Source organism: Argopecten irradians, chromosome 7 (assembly GCF_041381155.1).
Source record: "Argopecten irradians isolate NY chromosome 7, Ai_NY, whole genome shotgun sequence".
Lineage (NCBI taxonomy): Eukaryota > Metazoa > Mollusca > Bivalvia > Pectinida > Pectinidae > Argopecten > Argopecten irradians.
This window is the reverse complement of record NC_091140.1, coordinates 43,586,767-43,603,163: the sequence shown is the minus strand read 5'-3', so window position 1 is coordinate 43,603,163 and position 16,397 is coordinate 43,586,767. Positions and strand designations below refer to the sequence as shown.

General features: G+C 34.7%; 1 protein-coding gene across 1 annotated transcript in view; it reads left to right on the top strand.

The window, feature by feature from the left end:
* Window positions 1-2,295: 2,295 nt before the first annotated feature.
* LOC138328535 (sodium- and chloride-dependent GABA transporter 2-like) overlaps window positions 2,296-16,397 on the top strand; it is a 23,447-nt gene continuing 9,345 nt past the window's right edge. Inside the window, exons 1-2 of the mRNA XM_069275386.1 lie at window positions 2,296-2,558; window positions 15,693-15,824. Of these exons, the coding sequence (XP_069131487.1) occupies window positions 2,369-2,558; window positions 15,693-15,824 (322 nt within the window). The 5' untranslated portion in view covers window positions 2,296-2,368. The remainder of the gene's footprint in view (window positions 2,559-15,692; window positions 15,825-16,397) is intronic.

The window sequence follows — 16,397 nt, the reverse complement described above, 5'->3', positions numbered from 1 at the left end:
TAAATTTACATAAATTTCTTAATATTTTGATACAATGTATTTGTAAAAATTGTGAAAATTTAAAAACATATTATTTTTTTAGGTAAAAAATGGACATTTTCATGAATAATGAATTTTGTCACCAATATCATTGGTATCACAATCAGTACAAATTTTATTTTAATAATTCATAGTCATCCACCTACCAGGTTCCACAATGGATTTATGGTTACTTGTTCTTGTTTCGAACACTTTTTAGACCTTTGTGTATTTTTGTTGCCAGGTTATTTGTCTGATGAAGATCCAACATAACCATTCTCTGATTTTACACATTAGTTAGAAAACAAACACAAGTCTAACCTAACAGAAATGGTTTTAGTATGAAAGGGAGGGCACTGAAACATCAAGGTTACCTGTGATTAACTGTAAATGAGAAGCACCAGGTAAAATACATAATATACAAATTGTTTGTTTCAACTGCAGCTTTTTTCCTCTTTAATTTGTGTTTGTATCTTATCACTCTCTAATCAATTAATGATTTGATTGGGACTTCCCCCCTCTTTTGCCAGTTGTTTTTATTTTCTGCTTTATATTCATTTCTTCTGTTTTCCTTATTATATCATCAATGACAATTAAATTGTTTTCAAAGTGTGAATAACAAACATCATTGAAGTAACCAAAATATTCTTGCTTTTATTGGAGTTGTACTGTTAGGCTTTTTTGTTAAGATCAAATTAAGTATTTATTTATTCGAATGCACAAAAGGACACAGACTACAACTGTGTAGACATTTGTATAATAGCACGATACTTCGTGCTTCTCAGGGGAGTCAATAGAACACATAACTTGGATGTCGAACTGTAACTAAATCAAGATATTTTTTTCGCGTAGTTTTCTTACGAAATAGCACAGCGTGTTCCATTTTAAGTTGCCGGTGAACTGCGACCGCCTGATCCAGTGTGTCGGTATATCGAGCATTGTATATATATTTGAATCCCCAAGGCCTCGACCTTGTCAGCCTTCATATATATATACAATGTATATATGTGTGTGTGTCTGGGGCATTGAAATGTGTTTTTTCTGCAAAACAAAATATATTTTTCGTCATTCAAAAGATCACGAGCCGGTGAATCGAGACCGACTAAACCGAGTAGCCGGTCAGCTGTCGGGGATGCGAACAGAGCGTACCTATCAGTACAGCGTACCATCTAATTAGTAATAAGAGAGCGTGAGAGTACATGCGGTAGGACAAAACTGCCACAAGACCACGTGGGTCTGAATATCTTATTCACATTTGTCACATCTTAGGAACCTGAGATAATCTCCTACATGGAGCCATGGTCTATATACTTTTGCTGCATTCTCATATAAAATTTGTTTGTTCGCTTGTAGCATCGATGGACGACTTAAGCGATGCGACAGCAAAATATGACATAGCGTTTGTTTTCTGTCAAAGAGCAAACAGTCTTTATAAAGTATAAATAATGTGAGTTGGAGTGTATTTAAAGAAAAACCGGTTATTTAAAAGACCAATAGATATATTTAGATTTGGTATGGACGTGAGGAGCACAGACCTTTTATCGAGGTACACAGGTGAATTCAACCAAGGCCGTCTCACGATTACTTAGCTTTACAATAGCAGTGTTTGACAAGACCTAGGAATTTAAAATTGAAAATAAAACGCAACCTTAACAGAAGAAATGGGTCTGTTTTAGACCACAGACAAAATAAAAATTCCGATAAAGGGCAAATTACAATGCTTTTTAAACAGAATAAAATACAAAATCATTTGAAAAACACAAGTATTTTTCAAATGTTTTCGATTTATAATTATTAATTATAATAGCAATAAATAAAATAAAGTTTCGATAGTATATATTCTTGTCCTTGATGTTCTTGGTAAATATTTTATGCATTTTTATGTTAATCAGTGACCGAAAGATATACAGAAACTAAACCCATATGCACCTATGCATGTGACGAATAACCTGCATTAGCTATATTCAAATGTACGTATATTTATTCTAGACTCAGGTAAAGCATAGATACCTTTGATGTGTACATTGCATATGCGTCTACATATTTATATTGCTCGTCAAATACCGGGTTTTCCTTTTCAAACAGATTAATTTGCATATACGCCTGTAAATGACAAAAAAACAAAAGCCAAATTAACAAGAATTAAGGATTGTGAATGAACAATAAAACCACAATATGACGATGTAAAACCTTTTATATCGATAAGGTTAAGGCATTTACAACACTCTCCTTGTTTACAAACATCGTCGACTAGCAAAATCAACCTTGCGGAACGCTCGTGGTCGACTTTAAAGTCGTCAGTAACATCATTTCACGCCGAGTGTGCCGTCAGTCGGTCGGGGTTTATAAAATGTCTTCAAAAAAGAAAGAAATGGAGTCGAGTACTCCGAACAGTGTGGAAGTTGCAGGCGATGGAGAAAAACTTAATAAGAGAGAAACATGGTCGACCAAAATGGATTTTCTCCTGGCTTGTATTGGATTTTCTGTAGGATTGGGGAATGTTTGGAGATTTCCGTACCTCTGTTACAAAAATGGAGGAGGTATGTCGAATTATTTATTATTTTAGTCTTACATCAAAAATCTAACTCAATTTGATTTTATTTGTAACTTTGATGAAATTTGACCATTTGCAATGTCATCAACAGCTTTTTATTGCAAGAAACCGTTAAGGTGATTCCCAGCAGGTCAAGAGGTCAGATTTAAGATATAGCAAACTGTGGATAGCGATCGACTGAATTGATATCGGTTGTAAATTGTTTAGTACCGAAGTATGGGAGGGGCTGGATAGCCAACATTTACACTGTGCGAACATAGTCAAATTTGCACCTTTCGCTAAATGTACCAGAAAATGTCTTTCTTCGTATAAATCAAATGACACTGATGGAGTAAGATACATTAAGAGTGACCTCAAGATATACATATACCTGTGTATATATAGTAGTATGTCTACAGGGCGGTGTCATACTGCTAAAAGGCCCGAAGGCCCTTATGCTTATTGTTTGGTATGACGTAACATGAAAACATAAATACCGCATTACCATTAATCAAATATTCAAACGGTGTAAATATAATTGTTTTTGTATACATATTAATAGGATCGTTGAGTTAGGACTTTGAAATAGGAGTTTTTGTGAAAGTTTTATTTCCTTCGGGTTAACAAAGGAACAGTTATGGGAATTCATCTGAATACTTATCCAAGCACTTTATGGTGTTGCCGTGAAAGGACCCGTCATAATCAAAGATCAACATCCGCAAACATATTATAATATTGACATCATGTGCTTGATGCCCCAAATATTTTGTAAGCCAATCATATAATTGAGGCTGACAAATCACGTGTTTAATGCTGACAAATCACGCTTTTGATGCGGAGATATCACGTGTTTGATGCCAACATATCACGTGTGTGATGCTGACAAATCACGTATTTGATGCCGGCAAATCACGCGTTTGATGCTGAATTATCACGTGTTTGATGCCGACAAAACTAATTTTTGATGCTGAAAATCACAGTTTTGATGTGAATAAATCGCTTGTTTCATAACAACAAAAACGTGTTTAACCCTTGTAAAGTATTGAAGATGGTGTTTATTTTTCATTACTCATTTATTTCTACTATTACAATGAGAACAGCATGAATATACCACTGCCTCCCAAAATATAAAAAGGTGCACACAAGCAACGCGTTACATACATGGCAGGCAGTCCTTTGATGACCCTGGCTGTTAATGGAAGGTCAGACATAATTAACCTAACGAACCAAACATTACTTCATTCAATTAATTTGTTAGCACATTATTCTTAGGTTAATATGGTGCTTCTTTATAATCATTAATTGAATAATCACAAAAAAAACCTTAATATTTACCAATTTATCCTGTAAACAAAACAAAATAAGTCTAGAATCAGATAAACAGATCCGTAATCACTTGATTACTTTTAATTATTCTTAATTAATTTTAAGTATGTGTCCTTCCAAACCATTTCCCAGGATATTAGGCATACAATCAGTGTAGGATATGGTTGACACACCTATTTTATTTATAATTAATTTTCTCTCCTTTTCTCTTTCTGTTGTTATGGAATGTTTGTGCTAGTGAGAGAAAGTGTGCTATGCTAATATGTTGTATATAATGCATTGTCATAAGTGTCAAGAATAACATCTAGTGGCCACAGGGCTGTTTGCAATCCCCGTAAAATAAATAAAAAATTAGAACAAACTCGTATTGCGGGCATTGTGAACACCTGGTTATTTAGACTGTTTAATAGTACGAACTCTCCCGATTTATCCAAAACTTGGAGACCAGATAGTTAGCATGCGACAATGTAATGGATCTGTGTGTTGCATAATTCTGTAGCTTATGCTTTGGTAAAAAGTCAAAGTATTACAGACTTTATTGTGGAATGATATCCAAATGTCTCGAATAAAATCTATATAAAGCTGCACTGCAGACGTCAGAAGGAATGACTTTTATTCATTACCCCGAATAAAAGATATTTAAAAAGCAGTTTGGCTCACGATTTCTTTATGAAGAGAGTCAGTGATATCCCGATGTCCTAGTTCACCCCCTTTGACAAACTGCGGGCATTGACGCCGAGTGTCCTCGACATGGTTATCCTGTGTCAACAACAGAGAACCATCGAGCGAATAATATTGTAAAAAAACATGGTCTTCAATGTTACAAATGTTATGCAATACACATCTATACGGTTTTTTTTGTTCAGAAGTGAAGTCGGCCAGGAATATGGAATTCCAAATATCTTATACACAAAAAAGACCGGATGTAAAGCTAAGTCAAGGTGACCTAGCACTATTTAATTTTGGTGTTCAACTTACCTGTCATAAACCGATTTTGAAAAATGAAAAAATACATTTTTATCATTTCAAAGAAATAAAAACTTACGTCACACTACAAGGATACATTTTATTACGAGATATGCCTTATTTTCACCAAATATAAAACCAAGGACATGACATAAACAACACTTGTAATCAGCGATTATCTATTATATCATTACATAAAATAACAAAATGGCAAAGACAATGACCAATTTACGACAGTCGTGAACTGTCGTAAACTCTAAATGTCGTAATTTTGTGTGACTACATATTCAACTTTACGAAATCAAACATTAAACGGTTTATCTCACTTTAAAGGGTGTACGTAAAATGTTGATAAATCCATCCATGAACATGCCGATACAAAACATTTCTGTAAAAATGTTTACATATTTACAATTAAGGACGACATGTTATTTACGACCTATTTAACTGTCACCCAAAATTGTATTCATATCGTTTGGCAACAGTCTATTGCTTTAGTATCACAGTCTTTGGTCCAAATACTGACACCTGTTCATAATGAGAACAAGTATTAGTGCAAGGAGACAAAGCTATCAAAACAAAAATCATATTATACATGTAGCTTATACATCATTTAAAAAAATCAGCACCTATTTCTTTTCGGAATTCACAATATTCTAGCTATCAACAGGTTTTTAAAATTTTTGAACAACCCGACCTTGAAACGATAACATGTTTCATTTCCGTTTATCTAAGAAACAATCTGTTTTGACAAGCGATAACACAAACTAGTGTATAACCTTTTTGCAGAGCTTCTTTTCAGAATGCAGTATTTGCATACATACATGTTATAAACTGCAAATATTTTGTTTTCAACCCAATAGAAAACCGGTTCCAAAGCTTCATACCGGCTGAATGTCAAGGTCGGGCATTGTTCGCAAGGTAAACCTATACGAAAAGGTTATGGGATTTGAAGAACAAACATTCGAACATTATTTCTTTGAAGACAAGACCCAAACAGTAACTAAGCTGATCTCAAGTGCGAACCCTAGACATTAAATTCCCGTTTAAAGATTGAATAAACTTTGTCACTTACGCTTCAGAATTTATAATATGAATTTAAGAGCCGGTTAACTGTTTACATCATAACTCGGGACCCTCATAGACTTCGATAGGTCGACTTTTGTTCATTTTCAAATACAAAATTTAAATATACTCCCTTACGCCAGGTACGAAAGTGTATATAATTTATAGAGTGTAACAGACAGAGAACATGTTGTATGGCTTAATCTGTGTCATATCGGGTTCAGGTTGAACCACTGTGTACCTATACAGCTACCGTGTATCTTGTGTGTTTTCATTGTCTGCTCTCAAATCGTAGTGTGGTTTCATCTTTTGAGCGGATTAGCATCAAATGGATAATCCATCCTTCAAAGATTAAACAGCTTGAACTACTATATGAAAACAAAATACGAGTATGTAATCATTAATTACGATGTCCGAAATGCCATCATTATTACTCAAGAGGTTTAAGATGGTGTTTTCTTACATTATGTATATGGTATCCATTATTTTGACCCTCGTTTAAGCTTAAGAAACAGGATAATCCTAACAACACATTGTCCGTTTATGTATTCAAAACTACAGAAAACAATGCTGGAGCCTACCAAATATCTCATAATTATCACATCTTAACTGCGTGTTATTGCTGAGTTAAGAATATTATATATAGATACATTACTGCATAAGCAACATTTTATTGAAGGAGGACTTTGAAAAGTCCTGAAAGCAGTCTTTTATCATTTCTAAACATTAAGTATGGGTATCTTTCATCAATCCTTAAATATCCTTAGCTGTTAGCCCTATCCCCATATTAACCATATTGTCTGACAAACAAATATTTTAATAAAACATTTTTGGAAAATAATTGGCCCTTCCTTTATAGTTTTTCAACTGCCTACCGCGATCCTAACATCTAATCTTCAGTGACACCTGACATGTTTGTGGCATGCTGATTTTCTGCCTTTAGTTACACACACTGGTGTACCCGTTTGCATAATACCTTCATAAATGCGCTATGTGGTTTTATATTCTAAGGTTTACTCATATAATCACGATTTTATGACACCAATCCACAACAAATGCAACAATTATATTCACGAAGATAATATCTTCTTATAATAAGTCGTATCCAAGCTATATATATATACAATCTTATTGTACCAAATATGTCATGGCCGCCGCTGGGTTGACACAATTTGTTGTGTGTGTATCGCAAATGAAAAATCGAACATGTCCTCTCTTAGTCCTCTGGGTCATTCTCGCATAAATTCGAATGGATCTATATTAAGTTTGTGTCTGACCTTGATAAATTAAGGTGAACTCCATCGGAATGTGAACATTAACAATCACATTTTGTAATTGGTCTCTCGTTCATCCAACCGTATTAAACTCGTTTTCACTGATTTGAAAATTTAAAGGTCTACTTAAATGATCTCTCATTTTAAATACGAGTAACTATGAGGTTTTACTGATAGGTTTGCTTATACTTAAAATTTCTGATTTACAAATGTTTAAAATCTGGATTTTTTAAGATGAAATAATTTTGTTTACGAAGTCATTACCAGCAAACCCTTCCTCCGTTTTGTTCAATGCCAGGGATCGCACCCCGGCCGGCTAGCTGAAAGACGGGCGGCTTGTTTGTCTTAAAAATATTATTTTAATATCCCAGACATTGGGCACAGGGGTTTAAGCACTACACCATCCGGTCTTCTGTTTCCCCATTAGTTCTCACGCCATTCATTGTTTATAACTATTGTCAGCACTACGCAGATTAACTAATAAATAGATTACTGGCAGTAAATTATTCCACTGACACTCGTTTAAAATCTGGACCCGGATCAACACATTTTTTTTAAAATAAAATCGGATGAAAAAATCAAAGGTAAAATTCATGTACTCACATTGGCATTTCTTTTTTATAACACATACTTCACACATGCCCCAATGTGTAGTTTATTTGAATGCCTTGTTTGTTTTACTTGTGATTTACGTTCATTTGACTGCCACGACCACTTACAAAAGTTCTATATTTTACATGTGAGTGAAAGCCGGACTTATCCAAATAAAAACGATCGAACTGCGGAAAGAACCACTTTTGCAACTGGTTTCATGGAAATCTAAGTTTTGCATTTGCCCTTATTTCGCCTTGATTAAATGTTTGACTTAATATGATTTATTCACTTTGTCGTGCCCCATCTTGTGGATCATTAACAGTGTTTATTACTTAGTAAACCCCATCATGTTTTCTTGTTATCTACCGTAGTAGGCCTACCAATAAATTGCTTCAAACGATTCTTTCAAACCTTCATATCCCTTACCTATACAAAAACTGTATACACCGGATTAAAACCAAAATTGTCTGACACTTCATACGAGGTCATTTCTTGAGCAAGTCCCCTAGCAGGTAGTATTTTGGTTTTCAATACAAAAACTAGTGTACCGTTGTGCTAGCAATTAGTTATTGAAACGATTCTTTCAGAACTTCATATTCATTACCTTACACTTCAAATGTTCATATTAAGATCTCGGTACAAAAACAGCATAGACTGGCAACCACAGCGAGTCCCCTAGCAGGTAGTATTTTGGTTTTCAATACAAAAACTAAGTGTACCGTTGTGCTAGCAATTAGTTATTGAAACGATTCTTTCAGAACTTCATATTCATTACCTTACATTTCAAATGTTCATATTAAGATATCGGTACAAAAACAGCATAGACTGGCAACCACAGCGAGTCCCCTAGCAGGTAGTTTTTTGGTTTTCACTACACAAACGAGTAATATAACTGATGTATAATGCTGACAGTATGTCATATCAAGTGAAATAAAACATGCAGTAATATATATATATCAGTATATCTATTTACAATGGGTAACACACCGGACAAAATTGTAAAATTGTAAATTATCATCTAAAAGAGTGGGCCAGGGTTGGGTGGAGGGCCGGCATGAGAAGACCACGTTATGCAATTGTTTGCTGTTCTACTCCACTACTTATAAATCACAATGCGGGGTTGCTAGGTAGTTTACGGTATACACACCATAGTTCATAGCCCAGGTGTTAATTATGTGATTAGGCTAACCACAGATTAACGACAATATTAAAATCGATATAAAAACTGTCTGAAATGTATTCAATTCAAAATATTTCATTAATTAAAAAAAAATATTGGATAACAAGCAGTGCCTCGATTGATCCTTTCCTGACATTTATGGAGTATATCATTCTTTACCTTCTTGCCAACTATAGAGATAGTTTTATAACAGCTTTTGCAGCAAATAGGAAATGAAAAATTAATTAATCATATTATAAAGTTTGTCACTTTTTGAAAACCGAGCACAAAAAACTCTCTCCGCAAACTCAGCAGACCGTGACGAATCCTTTAAGGACCGAACGTCAAAGTTCTATATTCAGTCTCGGTAATGTCATTAATGGTCTCGGTATTCTGGTTGTATATTATATTAAAAGTAATTGAATAAGTGAAAGTTACCCTCTGAAGAATCTCTAAATTATTGACATCTATTTTGTTGTAAATATTGTATATTTTTATGTCGACCACTTGGAAGACGAGTCTCTGACTCAAAGTTTTATCGACTCTAAATGAAGTCTATTATTATTATTATCATTATTACCACCATTCATATCATATACATGTAATTGGCATTTTCTTGTGTTGAAGTTTCTGTTTTACCAAATTGCTTATTTTTGCATTGAAAAATAACGTGTCCATTCCATTATTCATGGCGATTTTTTGGTTTTACTGAGATTATCTTGCAACAAAGCCATCAGTGTCTTACATCTGTAGCAATTGACATGCTGGTTTCCCGTCTTTAAACACCCACGCACATGTTTGGTTTATAGTTAAATTGTCTGGTTCTACAGTCAAACCTATCTCTACAGGACATTTTTTCCGAACATTTGATTCTGTCGCCTTTTTAAGGAATGAACTGAGTTTGTTTTCCAAGTCGTTATCTATAGGCACCGTGTCCTTTGTTGGTGTAATTAAACTTCAAGCAGTAATTAGTAACAAAGGAATTACGAGATGTCTTTTTTTATATTGTAATTGCTCTATCTTGGTGAAGGTCTTACAGAATTTACTATTTGCAGCAAATGGGAAATGAAAAATTGATTAATCATATTATTAAGTTTGTCACTTTTTGAAAACCGAGTACAAAAAACTCTCTCCGCAAACTCAGCAGACCGTGACGAATCCTTTATGCTAGGTTTACATTATATTCCCGGCGATCACGGTAGCCCCGTTTTCCCGAAACGTGGTGCGCCGTGGAATTTTGTCTATTTTTGTCTCTGTATTCAAGTTGAGCTAGGTCTTGTGAAGTTTTGCCACGGTCTTTTACGGATTACGTGGTGGACCGTGGATACAGGGGAAAGTGCTGTTCCCGGAGGTTAAAGGTACACTACGGCTTTAGCACGGTCTATCAAGGATAACACTACGTTCTCTCTAGTCCTGTTACGATCTGATGAGGTCTGCTACGTTTTACACGTTTTGATCAAGCTCCGATACGTTTTTCACGGTCCGCCAAGGCTTACTAAGGATGAAAGCTTGATTACGGGCTTTTTTGGAGCAAATGAAACAATATTTATTGCCGAAAATGTCATTTCAAACACGTTTAGTCACAAAATGTGTTTAAAGAAATATATCATTATTATAGCCAAGTGTTTCTACGCATTTTTTTTTCTGTAATTGTTATCACTTAATCTGCCTTTTACAATAATAGGTTTCGTATAATTTGATGGTTTAAATGTGTTTGATAATGACTATTTCTATCTATTAAAACAAATAATTCCAAAAAGTAGCAAAATGCACCAGGCAAGGCAATGATACTCTATCATATAATGCTTGCAACGTAAGACCGTAATAGGACGTAACACGCCGTATTACATCTGGCTTTCCACCGCTACAAGCAGTGATGTGCCTTGACAGAACGCATCAAAACGGCTATCATCCACCTTGGCTTGCCGTCAAAACCTTGACAAACCTTGACAAACCGGCACAAAACGTGCAGTCAATCTGCATCAACCTTGGCAAAACGTGGAAAAAACGCAACAGAACGTCACAAAACTTGAAATCACCGTGAGATTCCCGGGAACGTGCTTGCTGCCCGTTCCACCACGGACCGTCTGGAAGTTTTGTTACGGCCTCGTACGCGCTGTTACGTTTTGTTACGTCAATGCCGTTTTATTACGTCCTGTGGCGTTCACCATCTGTACCGTGACTGCCGTGGCAAATTTTTTGACAGTTTTAAAAAATCTGGCACGGCATCCACGGTAATCACGACCGCTCACGTTTGTCTATCACATCCTTCTGCGATGTCTCACGTTGTCTTGCGGTCACCATGTTTTGTCCACGGTGGTCTGAAACGGGACTGCCGTGGCCGCCGGGAACATAGTGTAAACCTAGGATTAAGGACCGAACGTCAAAGTTCTATATTCAGTCTCGGTAATGTCATTAATAGTTTCGGTTTTCTGGTTGTATATTATATTAAAAGTAATTGAATTAGTCAAAGTTACCCTCTGAAGAATCTCTAAATTATTGACATCTATTTTGTTGTAAATATTGTATATTTTTATGTCGACCACTTGGAAGACGAGTCTCTGACTCAAAGTTTTATCGACTCTAAATGAAGTCTATTATTATTATTATCATTATTACCACCATTCATATCATATACATGTAATTGGCATTTTCTTGTGTTGAAGTTTCTGTTTTACCAAATTGCTTATTTTTGCATTGAAAAATAACGTGTCCATTCCATTATTCATGGCGATTTTTTGGTTTTACTAGAAATGATCTTGCAACAAAGCCATCAGTGTCTTACATCTGTAGCATTTGACATGATGGTTTCCCGTCTTTAAACACCCACGCACATGTTTGGTTTATAGTTAAATTGTCTGGTTCTACAGTCAAACCTATCTCTACAGGACATTTTTTCCGAACATTTGATTCTGTCGCCTTTTTAAGGAATGAACTGAGTTTGTTTTCCAAGTCGTTATCTATAGGCACCGTGTCCTTTGTTGGTGTAATTAAACTTCAAGCAGTAATTAGTAACAAAGGAATTACGAGATGTCTTTTTTTATATTGTAATTGCTCTATCTTGGTGAAGGTCTTACAGAATTTACTATTGGTTTTCACACATGTCGTTGTGGGGTGTCTATAAGTGTTTGTAAACATGATCATTAGCGCACAATTAAACTACTAAATATATGCATGACAATACAATATGCATGATTCCGCCTAAACATGAGACCGGATAGGGTCAGTGTCCTTATTTCAAAACTAGATAACAAAATTGACGTAAATTCAATGTGTATTAGCATTTCTTTGGACAAAATGGACTACACTCATGACATGATACGATTTGTATAGAGTTTTTTTCAAGTCCCTGTTTGTTTTGTCTGCATGCGTTCTATTCAAGGTGTTAAAGCTATGGCCATTTATCGGCGTGCCAAGTTTATGTAAAGAAGGAAAAGCTACCAACCTGTGAACAGAACGACAAATCTGCGTTCTAGGCATGAGTTCCAGAGGCGAAAGGCTTCAGGGATGCGTCCTAGAGGCCCCAGAACCAGCCACAATAACCACTGCGTCACTACTTACATACATGCTCATTGATAAGTAACATACATCGATGATTAGGATATCATGTAATCGATTAAAATACTTTCTTTCGAAATACGGCAAGCTGGATTTTTATGGCCTTATGATTATGTATATCTATTTGTTCATAACCGCGTTTAATTTAGAAATGCTTTATTCTTTCTTCCCGGGACTGTGCTATTGTATATTATTTAATATTCATACCAAATACAGACGAAGAAGCATACTATATATCTAAACATCTGAAGCTATATATAGAATAGACCGAAAAACAAACCAACCCAAATTACTAATGTATTTCAATTTCAATTTCCAAATATTTTATTGACAAAAGATATTAAGTGTCAATAGGATTAGACATCAGGCATAGCCTATCTTAGTCTTCTCCTGATAATGGTGATACGAACAAACAATTATATAAAACAAATATACATGGTGAGGTTTATGAAAATAAGGGGAGGTAAGTACTAACTCCTTGATGAGGAACGATATAAGTTTTGCCAATATTTATTGTAATTCTATAAATTAACTGTTAATTTCCATTTCTGATATAATAACCGAAAATTATGACATGATTCTAAATATACTTGATAGTATGTATATTTAGTGATATTGGTCATATTCGCCACAACATATACAGCTATAAATATATGCTCATACTGATGTATCAAATGCAATGCTATGTCATTTTGAGAGCAAAAACCTATTGTAATGTAAATTATAAAATATATCCTTTACGTGTCACAATCGTGCTCAAACTGTAAATCTGTATTTAATGCATTAGTTCACTGGGGCATGGAGTGAAATCAACGCTAAGCTAGTTTATTATTTGATATGAAATTTTACCAAACGAATTCTAGAACTGTTTAAGTAGTCAATACAAACAAACAGAGAAAAAAACCCAATCGAAACCATTTTGATTAAGTTTCATACTATATGACATTAATACGAATAAAAATGTTTTATCATAAACTTATAAAAAAAAACATTTTATTTTAACACAATTAAAAGTTGCAATGTTCCTGAAATAGTTGTCGTTCTGTTTGGGTTGATTTTCGGTGTTTTGTGTGGTTGAAATGGTGAATTACACAAAAATATCACACAAACTTACGTATGTACAGGATGCGTGTACATATTTATAACTCTCGGTATCGAAGGTATTCTCCGTTCCATCAAATGCACAATCTGTCAAAACTTCAAATTTTGTATGTTTTTTTTATTATTGTCTGACGACCCTTCCTTCCACCATAAACAGATATAAAGTTACTTAACTAAGTACGTATTGTCTATGCTTCTCAATATATGTACCTCAGCCAAACACTATCCCTTTTTAATCCTGGTTCGTTTGTTCACTCTCTTTATCGCCTACACGGTTTTCGGTTTTAATCTACATGTATAATGAATATAATTTTGACCATCATCCACCATCATAGATGAATCCTACATACTGTAGCCCGACTTACTTTCGGGTTTTCGCGGTTTAAGTAATTTGGTGAACATTCATCTCCGTGTATTTCAATTCAGATTTTCAATTAGTGAACTGATATATACATGAAATTGAAATCATGAAATTTAGTATCCGCAAAAGAAAGTTGATTTACAAAAGACCTTAACACCGTGGATATCCTTATAACAGCCGGTAATTCACGCAGGTTAATTTTTTTATGATCTTAACTAAAAACACGAAAAAAATAAATTTTAGTGTTTTCATTTTATTGCGTTCTGGCATGCAGAGTTTATTTTTCACTTATGAATATCTATTCGTCTACGTCTGATTAGTAATACAGTGATTTTACCAATTCTCAGTCTACTGTACTTTATATAAGATATCTTATCATTACATGTTCCTTTCTCATCCCCTTCCTAAGTCTGAGTAGTATTGCAATTAATGTGTCCTTATGTAAGGTATCTTATCATTACAGGTTCCTTTCTCATCCCCTTCCTAAGTCTGAGTAGTATTGCAATTAATGTGTCCTTATGTAAGGTATCTTATCATTACAGGTTCCTTTCTCATCCCCTTCCTAAGTCTGAGTAGTATTGCAATTAATGTGTCCTTATGTAAGGTATCTTATCATTACAGGTTCCTTTCTCATCCCCTTCCTAAGTCTGAGAAGTATTGTAATTAATGTGTTCCTTATGTAAGGTATTTTATCATTACAGGTTCCTTTCTCATCCCCTACCTAAGTCTGAGTAGTATTGTAATTAATGTGTCCTTATGTAAGGTATCTTATCATTACAGGTTCCTTTCTCATCCCCTTCCTAAGTCTGAGTAAATTGTAATTAATGTGTTCATTATGTAAGGTATCTTATCATTACAGGTTCCTTTCTCATCCCCTACCATAAGTCTGAGTAGTATTGTAATCAATGTGTTCTTTATGTAAGGTATCTTATCATTACAGGTTCCTTTCTCATCCCCTACCTAAGTCTGAGTAGTATTGTAATTAATGTGTTCTTTATGTAAGGTATCTTATCATTACAGGTTCCTTTCTCATCCCCTACCTAAGTCTGAGTAGTATTGTAATTAATGTGTCCTTATGTAAGGTATCTTATCATTACAGGTTCCTTTCTCATCCCCTACCTAAGTCTGAGTAGTATTGTAATTAATGTGTTCCTTATGTAAGGTATCTTATCATTACAGGTTCCTTTCTCATCCCCTTCCTAAGTCTGAGTAGTATTGTAATTAATGTGTCTTTTATGTAAGGTATCTTATCATTACAGGTTCCTTTCTCATCCCCTACCTAAGTCTGAGTAGTATTGTAATTAATGTGTTCCTAATGTAAGGTATCTTATCATTACAGGTTCCTTTCTCATCCCCTACCTAAGTCTGAGAAGTATTGTAATTAATGTGTTCCTTATGTAAGGTATCTTATCATTACAGGTTCCTTTCTCATCCCCTTCCTAAGTCTGAGTAGTATTGTAATTAATGTGTCTCTTATGTAAGGTATCTTATCATTACAGTTCCTTCCACATCCCCTACCTAAGTCTGAGTAGTATTGTAATGATTGTGTACCTTATGTAAGCTATTTTGTCATTTCAGTGCCTTTCTCATCCCCTACTTAAATCTAAATAGTATTGTAATGAATGTGTACTTTATATAAGCTTTTTTGACGTTACAACTGCCTCCCTCATCCCTTACCTAAGTCTGAGTAGTTTTGTTATGAATATATACCTTATGTAAACCATTTTGTCGCTACAGGTGCCTTCCTCATCCCCTATCTGATATGTGTGGTAGTGGGTGGTATCCCATTGTTCTACCTGGAGGTAGCCGTGGGCCAGTTTATGGGGACCAGTGGTCTCGGGGCGTGGAACATCTGTCCCTTACTTCAAGGTAGGTCCAGTGGAAGACGTCGTCAGGGAAAAATACAGCATTATATTTCATGGTTCTGAAAAACCTAAGTATGCATTTTTTCTTTCAAAATAAATATTCTTATTTCAGAGAATCAAAACAATTCTGAAAATGTTGAATGATTTTCCATTCAATGAACTAATAGACGCTTCCAATTCAAAGAGTGAACAGAATTATGTGTGTAACAAATGATTTAAAAGAACTTGAAATAGCCATAGCCATATAATGATAATGATAAACTGTTTTTATTGGATTTACATGTTAACCAACGACTTATCTACCACATAGTCCTCCTAATAGTAAAACACATCATATTTTGATATTTAAAACAGCAGAAAAATTAAGCAAATTCAGAAACAATCACTAAAACAATATCGCAGAAAATATACTTAATATTATCATAGGTCTCATGCATAGTAATATCAAAGTCAATATGCTTACACCATGTCAGAATCAGATACTGGGCGCTTGAATGCGGGGCTTGCTGGAGTGTAGCTGCAATATTGTAGCTCAAAAGACTTTTAGACAGAAATGGTGTCGTCTTTAGAGCTACAA